The sequence below is a fragment of the Bidens hawaiensis genome, unplaced genomic scaffold (genome assembly GCF_021521415.1).
Source record: "Bidens hawaiensis isolate Kalapana, Puna unplaced genomic scaffold, B.hawaiensis_p1.1 tig00033887_1, whole genome shotgun sequence".
Taxonomy (NCBI): domain Eukaryota; kingdom Viridiplantae; phylum Streptophyta; class Magnoliopsida; order Asterales; family Asteraceae; genus Bidens; species Bidens hawaiensis.
The window spans coordinates 59,623-76,501 of NW_027495843.1; the positions used below are offsets into that span (position 1 = coordinate 59,623).

Below are 16,879 nucleotides of genomic sequence, written 5' to 3' on the forward strand. Positions count from 1 at the left end.
TAAGAATTTTGGTTTTTATACTATTTAAAAAATTTTGTTTTATACTTTTTTAGAGGCTTTTTAGTGGTTTAAAATGGTTCTCAATATTCTCAATTTTCAAATAGTTCTTAAAAAACAATAAAAATTAAACAATCTGGCATCCTTGTTTGTCATAGATGGCAACCATTATGTAAAAGAAAGCCAACTAGAAAAAAGCCACACAAACAAATTAAACAAAGCCCTTGAGTCCATTAAAGGGTTTTTAAGCCACTCTATACATTCAATCCATTCCGATTATATACCACAAAAAACGAGTAATGAACAATATAATAACCAAATTAACTTGGAAATCACCATTAATCCAACCAAAGCATAATTCCGTTCGGCTTCTTAGAAACAGTGACAGATATAGAAGAAAAGTTTAGGGTTTCTTAGAAACAGTGACGGATATAGAAGAAAAGTTTAGGGTGGTGTGCACTAAAAATATTTTATTCAAGGGTAGCTGATAAAAAAAAATTGCATTAAAAATGCATTTTATCAAGAAAGTTATAAGGTAGTATATTTGTTAATTTATTTGTGTAATAATCATATAAGTACATAAGTACGTAAGTACATTGAAGTCTGTTGAAAGTTATATAATGTTTCTAATTCAATTATTCAGATCAATGTTTCTTTTTTGTTCTAATTGTATGGGCTTACTGGATGCCTTGAGTAAGGGCTACTGGGCTAGTGACTACAAGTGGACTTAAAGCTCAATGGGCTGGATGGGCTTAAGAGTGTTGCTGGTCATTAGTCAAGAGTATAGTGAAACGGGTCAAAGCTCCGGGTCTATATATTCTGAGTCTTGACATTGTTGAGTTAACGCTTGTAACTTTCTAATAGTCACATAAAAGTTGTTAGATCTAGGGGTTGCTTCTGATTGTTAGTGTTCAGAATCATTGCTTGTCAGATCTTAGCATTCGTATTACAAATCATCGTGTTGATGATTAGTTCGTGCATTCAAGATGTTATAGTATTCCGCTGTGTTTGGTTGTGATTTCAAGGAATAAAGTTTAGATTCATCTCCTCTGATTATCATTTTAACAAAGTCGTTAGAAAACTGAAATATTTAAAGTTACAAACATGCTAAAAGTGCGGCTGAGTATATGATATTTCAAGTCGGTATTTTAATATCTAAGCTCCAAATATGGTATTTTCATGGCTGGGATGGACCAAATGCCATCAACGGTCAACTCAAAAGTTTTTAACGAGTCTCAGGATGGCCCTCAGATGGTATACAGATTTCTTCGGAGAATAATCACATAAGAAAATGATAATTACACGTATACAAATCTTTAATGAGACACAATAAATACCCCATCTAAAATATCACCACCGTGGCACCGTGTTGTCACGCTTGTTATGAATGAAGAGAACTCCACAATTACGTATGCTTTGAATAAAAATAAAGTAACGATAGGTGTCCTCCTAAGACTTCTCAACTCTAGCAACCAAAAACTTAAATATAAGTTGGTGCAAAGTAAAATATGCAACACCTATAAGTTGGTGCAAAGAACATCTTAACTTTGATGACTAAAAGCTACTACATTTTTCATCATCACTAGAGTATCTTCAACAATGTTAGTATACACATTTCCCATTCATTTTTTGCCAACTTAACTTATAGCTGCAACAAATTTCAAAACTACAAGTTATCTACATCTAAAAAAGATTATTACTAGTATCATTGTGACATTCTATTCCATTGTTTTTTCCCGCCTTTTTTCTGCGGTAACTTAAACGGGCTCCAACTTTTCCTACGTTTCGAGGTCTCACAAAATAAACCCGAAGCTAATGCTTGTTGCAACCATAGCTCAAATTCTTCTTCTTCATCGGTCATTTCTGCATCTAAATCCCACGGATATCTGCTCGAGTTTGATCGTTGACTTTTCTCCAATCCCACCATGTTTACATGAAAACTTGGCCTATGCGTGTTTGGCCTACAAGCCATACCCTGTACACAAAAACTTTTAGAGGGTTGTTTGGCATTGTGTTTTTCGGCATAGCAAAACAGATAATGATTTAGATGCAGAAACCGACACCAAACAAACTTTCAAGTTACAGTTTTGATTTTGATTCTGATTATTTAGGCAAAACTTACAACTATGCATAATTTATGAAAGAGAACATATAAATATAAGATATAAGATTTTGAAAGTGCATACCTGACAAATGGCCCATTCTGAGACATCAAATATCCTGCTTTCAGCACAAACAAATGCACGTGGAATATCCACCTAAATGAAAGTTTTAATAATTAGTAGAGTACCAGAAAACGTAGAAATTACATCCCAAAACAAATGTATAAATTTTTATTTTTTTTTAAAAAAGATGCATACAATATTACAATTTATGTAGATTTTTTTGACAGCATGCCAATTTTACCGTTAATGCATTTAAGATAACAGCTAACACAGAAAACTTGCTAGATATGATGATAGGGGCACCTAAGGTTAGAATGGGAAATTAGTAAAGTATACTCCCTCCGTCCAAATAAGTTTCGTCCACAAAAGAAAAAAAAAACATTTTAAGATGTGTAACTAATGAAATTTTCAGCTCACAAAATGCTAAATTTACCCTTAATGTATTTAAGATATCATTGACTTGCGATATTTATGATAAAGATAACAAAGGGTAAACTGGGAAAAGTGGTAAATAACACCCATCCATTTTCTAAAATAGATAAGTATTCCAGGGACAAACTAAAATAGTAATGTAGACAAAAGTTTTGGGACAGAGGGAGTAACTACCAATTTTTGAAAGCGGGCAATTATTTTGATATAAACCAGAATAAATACATAAAAACTAGTTTCAAGACAGAGGGAGTAAAAGTATAAAATAGATAAATAATTCATTAATTTTTGGTTAGCTAAATTTAAATCAACAAGGATCTTCAAACCTTTTGGGGTCGATCATATACAAGTGAGCCTTTGTATTCTACCCATCCGTCCCCATCCTTGGCTTGATGATACTGACAACAATCCTAAAACAAACACACAAATTAGAATAATAGTTAAAAGAAACAATTTCATATATACCCTTACAAACATTGAAAATATCATATATGAATCACGGGCCCACCTGACACCATCTTGCCTTTGACTTGGTCCTATTTGTACATATCCATATATGTGAATGACCACATTTTGTGCAATGTATACGTCTCGATTCCTCAGAGCAATATTCAGGGTTTTCCTGCTTCAACATATATATACATGATTTAAAATATAAAATCATGAATGTGCCATGGCAGCACTTAATTCTGTACGGGTGTAACATGTACCTGATGTGAAGTACTTGGAGACTTGTGAGAAAGAATCTTTGATTCTTCCTTTCTCAGTTGGTCATCATAATCTCTTTTTTTCACAGAATCAGAAAGAACCTAACCATATAAAAGTATTTAATATTAAAACAATGATAATATATAATAATAATAATAATAACCTTTACCAAATTCCTGAAGAAGATACATACCTCATATGCACATTGAATCTTTTTAAAAGATTCACTTGCAAGTGGACTTCCCATGTTTTTATCAGGGTGCACAAGCATGGCCTGAAACGAGGGGTAAAAATGTAAACACAAGCCTTGTATGACCAAAATGAAGGGGTAATCTTGATTTTTTAAAAGAACTATTGTGATAAAGAAAATGGGAGCAAAAGTTTCTCAAATTAGGTTATAACAAAGGATAAATAGGTAATTCTATTTGACCCTAAATAATAATACTACAATCAAAAGCAGTGTCTGTAAATGTCTAAATGAACCATGCGTCCAATGAATCATTTGTCGGGAGGTTTATTTATGTTCGTTTATTTAATAAACAAACGAACATGAACAAAACTTTTTATTCATTTAGTTAAACGAACAAACATGAACACATGTCTCGTTCGTTCATTTATGTTCATAAGCGTTCGTTTATGTTCGCTGATATATTCATTCAAATTTTGTCGACCCGTTACAATTTAGTCTAGTTTTAATAACTTTTTAGTGTTGTCACATTTACTATTAATTGCTTTTATCTCGGTTATGTTCATCCGTGAACCGTTCGTTTATGCCGTTGATTAACGGACATAAACGAGCAAACACAAACAAGAAAACCCGTTTGTTTACTTGTCCATGTCCAATTGTTTGTTCGGTTAAAGTTGAACGAAAGAACATGAACATTTAATATCATCAAAAGCAGCATACCTTTTTCCTATATTCTTTCTTCAACAACACCGCATCAATTTTCTTATACCGACAAAAATCCAAAGTTTCATAATGATCCAAACATGCAAGAATCCTTTTCATCTCACTAATCGCGTCTCCGTCATCTTTGACCACAGGAACAGTCAACGGCTCCTTTTGTTTATCTTCAACAATTGCAGTTGCAGCCGGTTTGCTTGAAGATTTGCACGAGTGCACTTTTTCAGGTTCATCATTGGGAACAGAAAACTCACTCTCTGACACAAACTCATCATCAACAAACGTTTCGGGTATTTTTGGTTCTTCTTCAAAATGTGATTTTTCACTTAAATTATCACTCCATTGAATCATGAAGTTTAATGCATCATTGGATAAGAAAGCTAGGTTAATTGATATAAAAACTCCCGACCAACCGGATTGGTTTTTTAAAAAATAAAGTGCGTATATTGTTGCCATTAGTATCACCAGTCTTGCATGGTTTAGTGAGAACACATAACCTGCAATACACAATAAGTATGTATTAAAAAATTGAGCACAACAGAAATAACCCATCCGTGACCACATAAGTCATAACCGAACCGAAATAACTGAACCCAACCCAAAAAACCTAATTTCCGGTTCGTTCAGTCTTGCAAGTACCAAAAACCGAAATAACGAACTGACTTTTATAGCCGAACCAAACCCATTGACAAAAAACAAAGACTTGTATTAGTTGTTACTGAATTTTTGAATGATAAATTTTATTTTTGAATGTTAAGTCATTTATAAGAAATTAGTTAATAGTGTAGCCCAAAAATTTTAGGCCCGAATATGAAGTAACCAATTAGTCCTTAACCAATTACTCATTGTTGACAAAAACTTCCCCGGGTCCAAAGTTTCATGCCCAAATTCATTATTTTGGGCAAATTTTTCCGGCCCAAGAATTTCAAACCAAAATGACAACTGAAACCAAACCGTAAAAACCGACACCAAACAATTTTTAATAACCCAAAAAACTGAATCCACCCCTAGGTTGAATATGCCAACTGTTGCTACAATGCATAAATAAATGTAAGTTGCTTGCTAAAACCAGTAATAAAATAGTAACCCAGTTTCTATTTTGCAATTAAATTAAGTTTGCTCAAGAAAAAAGAGTAAAATTCACTTCGATTATTATGCTAGAAACATAGACTAGATGTGGAAATTTTGACCCGTTTACTAAAAAACGGGTCGCTTCGGTTGTGTCATATCTCTAACGGGTCAAATGGGGCATGCATAGTTTCTGTAAAACTATAAAATTGTAAAGAAAAATAAGACGTACCTCCAACGATAAATAACAAACCGGTAGTCCAAAAGTTAGCATACATCCATAATATCAAAATGGCAAACAACCCTACAATAAACAGACCAGGTGTGTATCCCAAGTAATGAACAGCACAACCAGCAGCCCCCTGAAAAGATGCAGTTCACAATTAATAACCACAAATTGAAACACATTTAAAATAACAAAAATGGTATGCCAGATACATTACACACCATAACAGCAAAATTAATAAAACAACTTATAATGTTACATGATAAAACAACCACAAATTAGGGTACATATATATAGTAATCAGTACATAACATCATAATATTAAGATAAGAAAATCAAGATACAAAAGCTTACCATACTAATAAGAACATAAAGCAGGCAAGAAACTGAAGTCAAACTAAGAAAACAGCTCCAGATAATAATAAGCAACGCAACCGTACCCAACCCGAAAACCGATTCGACTCCCCTGAACACACAGTTCTTCCATTGCAACAATAAGTAACAAAACACTCTACAGAGTCTAGCACAGCCATAGCAAACCCTAGGCCAATGCCTTGCAACAAAAGATTCAAACTTGTGAATCAAACCACTAGCAGCTTTCAGAGCAACAGCAGAACAACAATAGCTCTCAGATTGTAACCATTTCCAGCCTTGATTAACCAACCCTATATCTTCCATCAGTAATAATAATAATATTATTGAATCTAATAGACCCAAGATTCTAATTTGATGAAGGTAAAGTTGAAACAGGTGGTGAATAACATGAATTAACTTCACATGTACGTTTTCCAAAAGAAACCCTCTTTCACTGTAGCTTTATTAATAATATTAATGGTGATCTGATCCACCATTTTTACATGTGGGTAACTAACTGGTGATAATTGATAAGTTGGGTGTTGTCAAGTGAAGAGTTTGATAGAGGGTTGATGGAGTTGGGTGGGAATCTTTATATGTGATGGAACCCTAATTGAAAAAAAATATTAATAAGAAGAAGAAACACTCAAAAGCAGCTTGAAATGGCTTTGGGGATTGTGACTTGTGTTGTGTCATGTGGGAGAGGATAATTCAAATTAGGTGACACAAATTTGGGGGTGTTTGGGACCAGACTCGTCTCAGGTTGGCTCGTTTATAAATCAGTCGAGTTAAGTCAAGGTAAGCTCGCTCGTTTCTCTTGTTTAAGTTAAAGTCAAAACTTTGGTGTATATAATTATGACTCTAATAACTTTCAGTCTGACATGTGAGGACAATTATTGGTTTTTACTAAGAATAGAAGTGTTTATCAGTTCATTTTTCAGTTTATTAAGGTTATTTGGTTCATATTTATATTGTCATAACCGAATAACAAACTAAACCAGATTCATAAAGGGTTTAACTAGAACCGAATAACCAGTTCATACCTGGTTTCATACTTGAAGGGTAAGTGTTTGGTAATTACATATTTACATGTCGGGTATTTGGTATACATTGGCTTCATGTATCAAGTATACCGCTAGTTTGTTAAAAGTTATTGTTTGTTTGATTTTCTAATACATTTCTTTTCGTTTAAATTTTTATATAATTGTAGTTATACAAGAAAATTAGAAATATAAAAGCTTAATTAAGGATTATTTTATTTGTAAGGACAAAGAAAAAAATTATGTGTACGTATATATTTCAAGTAATGTGATTAAATATCACCTAAAATCATACTTACGAAATTTCTAAAAACTAATCATATAATCGTTCTACCCAAAGTACTCTTCCCATTTTGACATTAATACCCACCTAGTTCGGGACATCGGGTTCCTTTTAAGTGTTGTTTATAGTACCATTGAGTTTTTTCATGTGGGCAATGGGACCAGATTGTATGTTACTTCACTCCACCGGAATGTAACTAATTTTCTATTCAGAATACATAATTGCCTAGCAAAATAACATGACAATCTCATTATTCATTTTTCTAAAATGATTATGTGTTATGTCATTACACTCTCTAATTTGAAGAGCTTTATTGCTTTATTTTGGTCAGACTATGTTTTCATAACTAGGAATGAGCTCGGTACCGTACCGATACCGACCGGTACCGGTAACGAAAATACCGATCCGAAAATCGCAAATTCTTGATACTTGTACCTGTACCAAAATATTCGGTTCGGTACCGAGATGGTACCGGTACCGATGGTAAAAAAATCTGGAAACAACGGTACCGTACCGATCCCGAAACTTAAAACTTTGGTACCGATTTCGGTACCGATACTAAATTTGCTCATCCCTAGTCATAACCGGACTCATGTTGGCTTTAGAGTTTGGCTTGGTCGTTCCCCCGGGAAACCATACAGCCGGCTGCCACTTGACAGTCGGTGTGTCACCAAAATAACAAAACTCTCTGGCGTAACACCCGATGGGCTCGGGATTCGAACTAACAACCTTGCAAGACCTAGCTCAAATCTTTCATTTTCAACCCAAAGTGTCACAAGTGGGGATCGAACTTTAATCTTCATTGAAGAACCCAAGCCTCATACCTCTATGCCACAATTTTGAACCCATGTATTACACGGTATTTGTCAAATAATAAAAATTAATAAGGTCCATTATTTGAAATAAAGGAACGAATTTAAAAGTAAAAAAGAAATGAAATATATAGTTTAAATAATAAGAAGTTTAGAATCTTAAATTTATAAATTTGAGAAAATTTCTTTATATATAATATTTGTTGTTTTCTCACAAGTTATCCCATGGATAATGCAACATATAACGTCTATGGGAAAAAAACTGGAGATTGAGGGAAACAAATCAACCTTATAAAAAGATTATTCTTGACTATTTTTTACTTGTTTAACTTTCATATTTCTACTTGTTTGATATTCAATCAATATTTACTTTTAACTTCATCACTATTTTATAACTCAATTGCCAAGATGGTTTTTACCATGGCTTATGGATAGGTAGGATGAATGAGATGAGAGATTTAAAGATTATGAGAGAAAATTAGGCTAGAATTGAATGTGTGGCATTGACACCTAAGCCTCATAATTTTACTTTATTAGAAAAGTATAATAAGATTTTATATATCAGATCAAGGCTAATCAAGTGCATCCTTAACTCAAATATAAATACGTATCAAATTTATTACCTAAAGAGAACCATTTATGCTCGTTTTTACTTTGACTTAAGTTCAATTTGCAACCCTGTGCTCTACACTAAAACGTAGTCTGAGCACCTATGGTGGCTTTTTTGCACGATGAACACCAGAAGTCTGCATTCTGTCGCGATGTGAACCAAGTCGTTATCCTAAGTTAAAGTTGATTGTTAAATTCGGTTTAACCCAACGGTATATTAGTAATTCTACCTCCCCGTTCACCATAAAACCCTCAACTCAACCTCCGATTGCACGGTGAACCCTCATATCTGTCGTCACCCTTTGATCAATCGTTCAAAATCTCTGATTAACCAGTAATGGCTACCACACTAGACACGCTCATTGACTCCTTGTACTTCACAAGTATCCATTTCCATTTCCTTGATTGATTTTAAGATTGATCGATCGATTATGTTTGTCGATTATGATATTGTAATAATTATTAATTTTATGATTTTGATATTGTCACAACCCCCGACTCCTTACCCTGGCAGGAGCCTCGAACGCGAGTAGTGGTTTCGGTGTTTATTAAAATATTTGGCGGCGAAAAATTTATCAGGACCGTAGTTAGCAAAAATTATTATAGTGTAAAAACATTGTAATTCTTATTTCATAATTTGGGGATAGCACCCAAATTTATACAACATAGGTTTAGAAGGATAAACTTGAATTTATAAAACATATTTATTTATTATGGTGACAAGTCAGTTATTTAAGTTGAGGTGTCCCGTGGCGCTGTTCATGTTTCTTTCACAACAAGTCACCTGAAATATGTTTAAAAATATTTGATCAACATGAAATATTGGTGAGCACATTCATTTGTAAATGATGTATTTTTACAGTTACAACATTAAGATGTTTTTACATTTTTTTGCTTACAAATTATCGAAACGTACTTGTCAGTTGATCGTATATGTGATTATGGTCATATTACTTATTGGTTAACTCTTTGTCTAATCAGTAACGATAAAAATAAGTAATTTATGCAAAACTATACAATACAGTAGTAACCATCACATAAGTAAACAAATACCTATTCAGTGTAATGTATTGAAAACATTTTTGAAAATATTTGGATTGTTATACTCTGTCGTGAGTTATACGTTTTAAAAATCTCAATGACAGGTTTGGAAAAATGGTTTTCTCACATAAATGTGAGTTGTACAACAACTCGAAATTCTCACCTTGCAAGTTTACAGTTTATGAGTTTTCTGATATTAAGCACCTAGTGTAACAACTTGAGTTTTCGAATTTATATTTTTAATACCCGACTCGGTTCAATGTTCGGGTTATTCTATTTTAAAATTCCCCGCACTTATCGAGTTTAAATTGATTATTATATTAATATTTAATTATTTATAATTAATCTTTATTGTTCTTACACTTTTAACCCAAAGTATAGATTTAAATTCTTGTGTATCCAACTTCAAACTGCAAGGTCCAATCTGTAAATATTATTATAACCCAGATTATCAATCTGGATACCCATTTACCAAACCTACCCATGTTCTTATCCCTTGAATCCGAATCCAATTAACAATTTCTTGGAGAGCAATTCACGTTTATTTGATGTATTGATCTTGTAGATTGTGTTTTATTACCAATTTCGGCTTAACCGACACTGTATATGAGTTAATAATATCAAACTTGATCCAATTTCCATCTTTAACGAACCAACAACCCTAATTACCTTTAGGTTTGTTATTTCCAATTAATTCACAGGATACAATCCTTATATACTAGCCGGCGTTCCCCCCTTATTTAATTGGTTTAGTTTGATCGTTTATTATTCGTTCTTATACCCTTTTGCGTCGGCCACTGACGTGATCAGTTCATCCTTTTTCGTTCACGTATCGAGGTAATTGATTTCAGGGTTTTGATCGCGTTTACATGTGGATCATTAGACCTAAGTTTATTTTGATTAATTACAAACGGATTTATCAATTTGAATTTCTAGGGTTTATAATCAAAACTGGTTTGTTCTGCTTGTGTATTTAATTAAACGAACTGATGTTTTGTTGCACGTTACCTTATGGTTTGCTGGGTAAAACACAAGGGTTTGGGAGCGGAGGTCGCGGGTTCGACCCCTCCAGCACACGTTTTTTTGGGCTTTCTTCTTATTCTTTTTAAATCATTTAAACTAATATACTAATAATAATAACTAACTAAACTTATTTTAGTAAAAACCGACTTTGATAATACTCATTAAACTCACATTTTCATTCGTGTATATACGTATATAAGCGTATATGTATATATATAAATATATATTAACTTAAAATCTAATATTTATGTATAAAATCAAGTAAACTATATATCTATAATATATATAAACGAAAACATAAAAATTCTATGTGTCGCGATGTGATCGCTCCCCCTTTTTATGGAGTCACCAGATTTGCTTGATTTTTAAATGGAGGCTTCTCATGCATTTGACCCGAATTCATGGGTATGGGTCTTACCAAACACAGATATTCCTTAAACGGGTTATAACATCTCCATAAATAAAAAATTATTCTCACTAAATTATTGATTTAAAAATCCTATAAAATAGGATATACTAAAAATTAATATCTTATTTATTTTAAAAAGATATATATTTTATTTAAATTAAAAAACCAATTTGATAGTAAAAAAAATAAACGGGTCTTGGGTCTCATCAAACCATAAGTATATTATTAACTTTCATAAATATTATTTATAATTAAAAAACCAATTTTATAGTAAAAGAATAAACGGGTATTGGGTCTCATCAAAACCATATGGTTTTTGAACCGAGTTATAACATCTCATTTATTTGTCAAACAATTTATCATCGAATCATAAGTATATTATTAACTTTCACACAATAAAAAAATATAATACAAAAAATAAATAAATATTAGAACAAATAATATAAAACAACCCCCATAATATGGGGGATAAAAACTAGTATACTTATATTTATAAAAGCTAAAAGTAATATTTTTCAAGATATGTTTTATTAATGTAACTAAATATTTTATATAATATAATAAATTCTCATATATATTATTATATTAATTTAATATTGTTTACCTAGTTGTCGTAATAAAACTTGTACTTACTTAGTATATCAGTATTTCTCTCGTTTCTTTTAGGCTTTAACGTTCGCGTGTGACTTTTCCCGTCTTCTCATTATCTTAATCATCTTTTGTTTGTCTTTGAGATGAGTACCACATTCCCCCATTTTACTTCTTTTTCCATGTTTTGGGGACATATGCGTAAAATATATTTCTCATATATACTTATACACAAAACTGCAACTTTATCTTATGTGTTAACAACTTATACTTTACTTGTTTATGTGCTTATATGCTTTCGCATTCAGAGAGGTCCAACATAATCTCATTCTAGTATGATGATACGCCAGTCGTTATAGCTTTGTGCTTCTCGACATCTCAATTATACTTGCTCATTTGGTTAATTTGTTATTCTCATATGACTTGTTGCAAATACTTATTTTCAATATGAACATTTAAACTGGTATGTTGCTCACTCAACCTTGTGTTGACAAAACCATTCTATTTTCAATGCATATGCAGGCTAACGTTTGATGTGAAGTAACTGAAGTACAATAACACTTAAGGATTTATGCTAGAAGAAAACTTAATGAGACATATTGTTATTGATTGATATATGTACTTCGTTTATTTGGATTTGTATGGATGTTTTTTATTTGGAAATTTATTTAATAGATATCGAAACTTTTAATAATGCATGATAGTAACCTTGAGAGCTGTGACGATCAGTTCACGCCCCGACATTTCCGCCGTAGGTTGGGGTGTGACACCTACTTTAATACTATGCAATATGTATTAGTATGAGCCGAAAATATTTAACGAAATCACAAGATTGAAAACTTTACACGATGGCACAAAGTCTCACCTTGTTCAGGCAAAGATTTGGATTCTTGTACTAAAGTCTCAATAAGTCGGACAAGGTACCGTTGCAGCTATTAGTATTATACCAGCATTATATTATAAGAGAAAAAAGATATATTGCGAGAGGTTTGAACGAGGAAACTCAGCCTTGATCACTCCCCTTTTATAGTTGATTTCGAGTTCGTCGCATATCGCGATAGCCTAAAAGACATGTCAACACGTAGCACAATGGCTTTATAGCCTTGACGAGTATGCTCAGTTATGCCATGTGGCATGCGACGTGTCACGATTGCGTAGCCAGAACGTCGCGTATCATGATGAGGCTTTTATGCATCTGTCACAACTCGACCAAAAGCGGCAAAACACGTCGTGATGCGAATTTGATTGCACATGAAAACATGACATTATTAAAGTGACAATAATTAAACTTTTCATTACATGAATTCAAACCCAAATACATGTTGTCCAAATCCCGTTACAGTTAAACAAAGATAACGATACGACAAAAATAAATTGTCCAATTTACATATCCTAACCGTCCAACTAGATGATAAAATCTACATTCTTCAATCAACCTAAAATAAAACATGTAGCATGCATAAAAATAGATTTTATCATGCATAAAAATAGATTTTATCAACATGAATGTTGGTGAGCAATACGTTAGTTTTGTTATACATAGTGAGCCAACTGTCACAATTCACATGTGTAAATAGAACATCGCAACAACCATTTCATATGTAATGTAAATAACTGTGGCCCCTTTATAATAGGTAACAACTATATTGCAATGAGGATGTAACTGAGGCTCTATTCTATTTGGCATAAATCCACAATACTTAGTGGGGGCATATAATCATACATATTGAGGATGCAGTATTCTACTTTTGATAATAATAAATAAAAGAAATTTCGTTTACTTAAGGGTGTTAATATTTAGTTAAGTTAAATAAATTAATAGAGTGTGGGCTTGGTCAATAAAAGATGGAATAAGGGATGGTGATGGCTTTAGGTCCATGGGCTTAAGGGTATATAAACCCCTTAAACCTCCCTAAAACCCTCATTTCCATCTTCTAGCCTCCCTACACACTCAAAAACACATACAAACACTCATCTTTCTTTACGGGTCATATTTGAATCCGAACCAAGAATATTTGTGTTAGATCTTCATCACACAACAAGATAAAATGTCCATATACACGTATTGGATCTAAGCCGAAGCAAAAAACCAAACCTACATGGTACGTTTTAGATGTAAATGTTTAGTTTTTGAGATCGGTTTGCCCTAAGATCTGATACTAAGGCAAATCAGACCTTATTATGTAAGAAAAATGCAAACTTGAACGTGAATGAGATGTTTGGAATGAAACGGGACAAACGGTAACGTTTGGACCAGGTTAATGCAAGAAAACAATGTCGTTATAGACCAAGGTTCGTTTCTTATGCAAGACGGGAAAAACGAGTCGAAGGGAAAGGCTGGAATGTGATAAGAATGGAAAACATATGTGAATCGGGTCCTTAAAAAACTTGATTCAGCAGAAAGAAAAAGTAATCAAATCGAGTGAAAAAAATAATCGAATCAAATAGAAAGAGCAATCAAATCGAATAGAAAAAAATAATCGAATCGAGTAGAAAAAGTAATATAATCGAATAGAAAAGTAACTGAATCGAGTAGAAAAAGTAATCTAATCGAATCAAATGGTCATTCGATTAGAATCTGTCATTTGATTAGAATATGTCATTCGATTAGAAAATGCCATTCGATTAGAATTGAGATTCGATTAGATTAGTTAAAACTTAAGATTAGCTCGATCCCAGCCAGGGGCTCTGCCCCTTGGACCCTTCTAAGGGCTGCTGCCCGTAGACCCCACTGCCAGGGGCGCTGCCCCCGGACCCCCGTTCGTTGAGGGTATTATTAATCTAAAAATACGATATGGATAGGGCTAGTTAATTGATACTTGTAAATGTTATACATTCAGCCGCGTCCAGTTAAAGAAATGAGTTACCATTAACTCTTAAAGGAATCGGATCCAGGTGAGTTTATAGCCCCATTTTCTTGTTATGTTTTCGGGGCTGTGTGCATACTTGATGTGATTAGTTAATACACTTACCTTAAGTGGTAAGTGTATGATATGTGTGAATGTTTATGAATGATGTATGTATGATATATGAATGTATATGAATGATGTACGCATGATGTATGAATGATATAGAAAAGATTAAGAGTATGTATGATAGTATATAAATATAAAATAAGAGGAAGGTATGTATGAATTGACGGTAAAATGGTGTCAAACCCTAATAATATCTATGGTGGCAGACCCTAATAATATCTGCGTAAGGAAGGTGGCAGACCCTAATAATATCAGTGAAAGGAGGGTGGCGGACCCTAATAATATATTTGAGGTTATAGGGCGAAAGACTCTTTAAGAGTGGCAGACCGTAATAACATATGTGAGGTTATAGAGCGAAAGGCTCTTTAAAACTTATACGTATGCATGTAAAGTAAGATAGAATATGAAAGTATGAAAGAACGAAAGTTTGAAAGTAAGAATGAAGGTATGTACTTATGTATGCACGAAAGAAAGTAAAGTAGGTTAAGTACGTAATATATGAATGTATTGTATGTTTCCTGATTAAATAGAATTCACTTAGCGTAACTGACTTTTAGTATGCACGCAGGTAAATAGGTTAAAAGAGCTAGCATGAGAATGTCACATGGCATGGATTGAATGGTTGTCATCTAAATATGGAAGACATGATGTTTTATTTTATGATTTAAGTTTAGACAATTTGTGATATTTTAAGACAAATACTATATTGTTTGTAAGAAATGGTTGACTTTTATTATTCCGCGAAAAGTTTTAATTAACTATGATATTTAGAACTGTGTTTATGAGTAAATCCAATTCCAAAGTAGGACACCGGGATTGAGACCATACAAGTTGGTATCAGAGCATAAGTTCGAGAGAAATAAGCATCCTACATGCTTAGACTCGAACAGAGAATAAGACTTAAGTAAGAAAAGAAAGAAGATGTCAGCTCAAGCAAAGGTTCTGTTTGACTTTTAAAGTCAACTCATGCAAGATCACTTTAATTAGCCTCGCAAATATGAAAGCTAGAGAGAAAGAAAGAGATGAGCAGCTGGAAATGGTTGAGGAGAGTTGGTATTTATAGATAAGAATGAGAGAACAAGTTTGCATAGATGGCTGGACACTAAACCAACTCACAAATACTTTACATAGTCTCGAAGTTATAAAATATTTTAAGGTGAAACATAAAACAATTACTTAAATAATTATCTAAGAAAGTTGTAAACTAATAATTTGAGCACATAAGGCGAACAGATAAGCACGTATGAGGCTCCTAAGAATGTTACTAAGGCAACACTAACAACCTATCTTAAATCTTCGGCTCTGATACCAATTTGTCACACCCCCAACCTACGGCAGAAATGTCGGGGCGTGAGCTGATTGCTCACAGCTCTCAATGTATTATCATGCAATATTAAAATGATAATATCTATTATTCAAATTCAAATAATCCAAAAATTTCAAATAACCAAAGTACATAATTCCATAATTAAACAAGTAAAACAAAATCCAAAATTTAATTCTTGTATCTTCTTCTCTAGCATGCAACCTTAAGTTTCTTCAAACAAATATTGACAATAATATCATACGTTGACATGCAATATGCGTTAAAAATACAATAATTCGCCATCAAGAGGTTCAGTGAGTAAAACACCAGATAAGTGAATATATAATAAGTATAGAAATAGTGCAAACTGTATCAGGTGAGATAAGCAATTTAACCAAATGAGCAAGTAAATAAGTTATCGGTAAACACGATGCTAGATGAATCGAACGATAGATACTACGACGATCGTATGATTATACTATTGTGTTATTATGATGGATCTCTCCGAATGCGTATCAAATAAAGCAGATAAGCATATAACACCTTAGGCATAAATTGATTAACACACATGACTAACAGTTGCAAGTTGAGTATTAAATAATAATAAAATATTTAGAAACGCATATGTCCCCAAAACAATAAAAATGAATTAAAAGAGGGGAATGTGATACTCACCTGATAAAGTAGAACAAGTGAAGATAAATGGTGATACAAATTAAGTTAAATGAGACCAAGCTTCTCAGGATGCGTTGACAAGGGGTCCTAGTTGTTAATATAATACAATATTAATTATAAAAGATATAACATGATTTAATAAATTAAGATTTCGATGTGATTTGAGTTATGATTTGTGATTAGAATATTTATTGATCGAACGGTTGATCTTTACGGTTATTGCAAAGATTAATATTATTGATCATCATTTATTTATAAAATGATTAT

At 32.8% G+C, this 16,879-nt stretch overlaps 1 protein-coding gene across 2 annotated transcripts; it reads right to left on the reverse strand.

Annotated features, from left to right (window-relative positions):
* Window positions 1-1,580: 1,580 nt before the first annotated feature.
* On the reverse strand, window positions 1,581-6,553 carry LOC143585548 (uncharacterized). 2 transcript variants are annotated; one of them, XM_077067308.1, is made up of 9 exons: window positions 5,852-6,553; window positions 5,504-5,633; window positions 4,207-4,700; window positions 3,493-3,573; window positions 3,302-3,400; window positions 3,100-3,216; window positions 2,918-3,001; window positions 2,184-2,255; window positions 1,581-1,972 (listed from the first exon to the last, which is right to left on the reverse strand). In XM_077067308.1, exons 1-9 carry the CDS (start codon window positions 6,173-6,175, stop codon window positions 1,703-1,705), a joined length of 1,671 nt encoding a protein of 556 aa, XP_076923423.1. In that variant the 5' UTR covers window positions 6,176-6,553; the 3' UTR covers window positions 1,581-1,702. The 2 variants fall into 2 exon arrangements, with proteins under 2 accessions (XP_076923423.1, XP_076923424.1); XM_077067309.1 differs by having other exon boundaries at window positions 3,100-3,213; window positions 5,852-6,552.
* Between the last annotated feature and the right edge of the window lie 10,326 nt (window positions 6,554-16,879).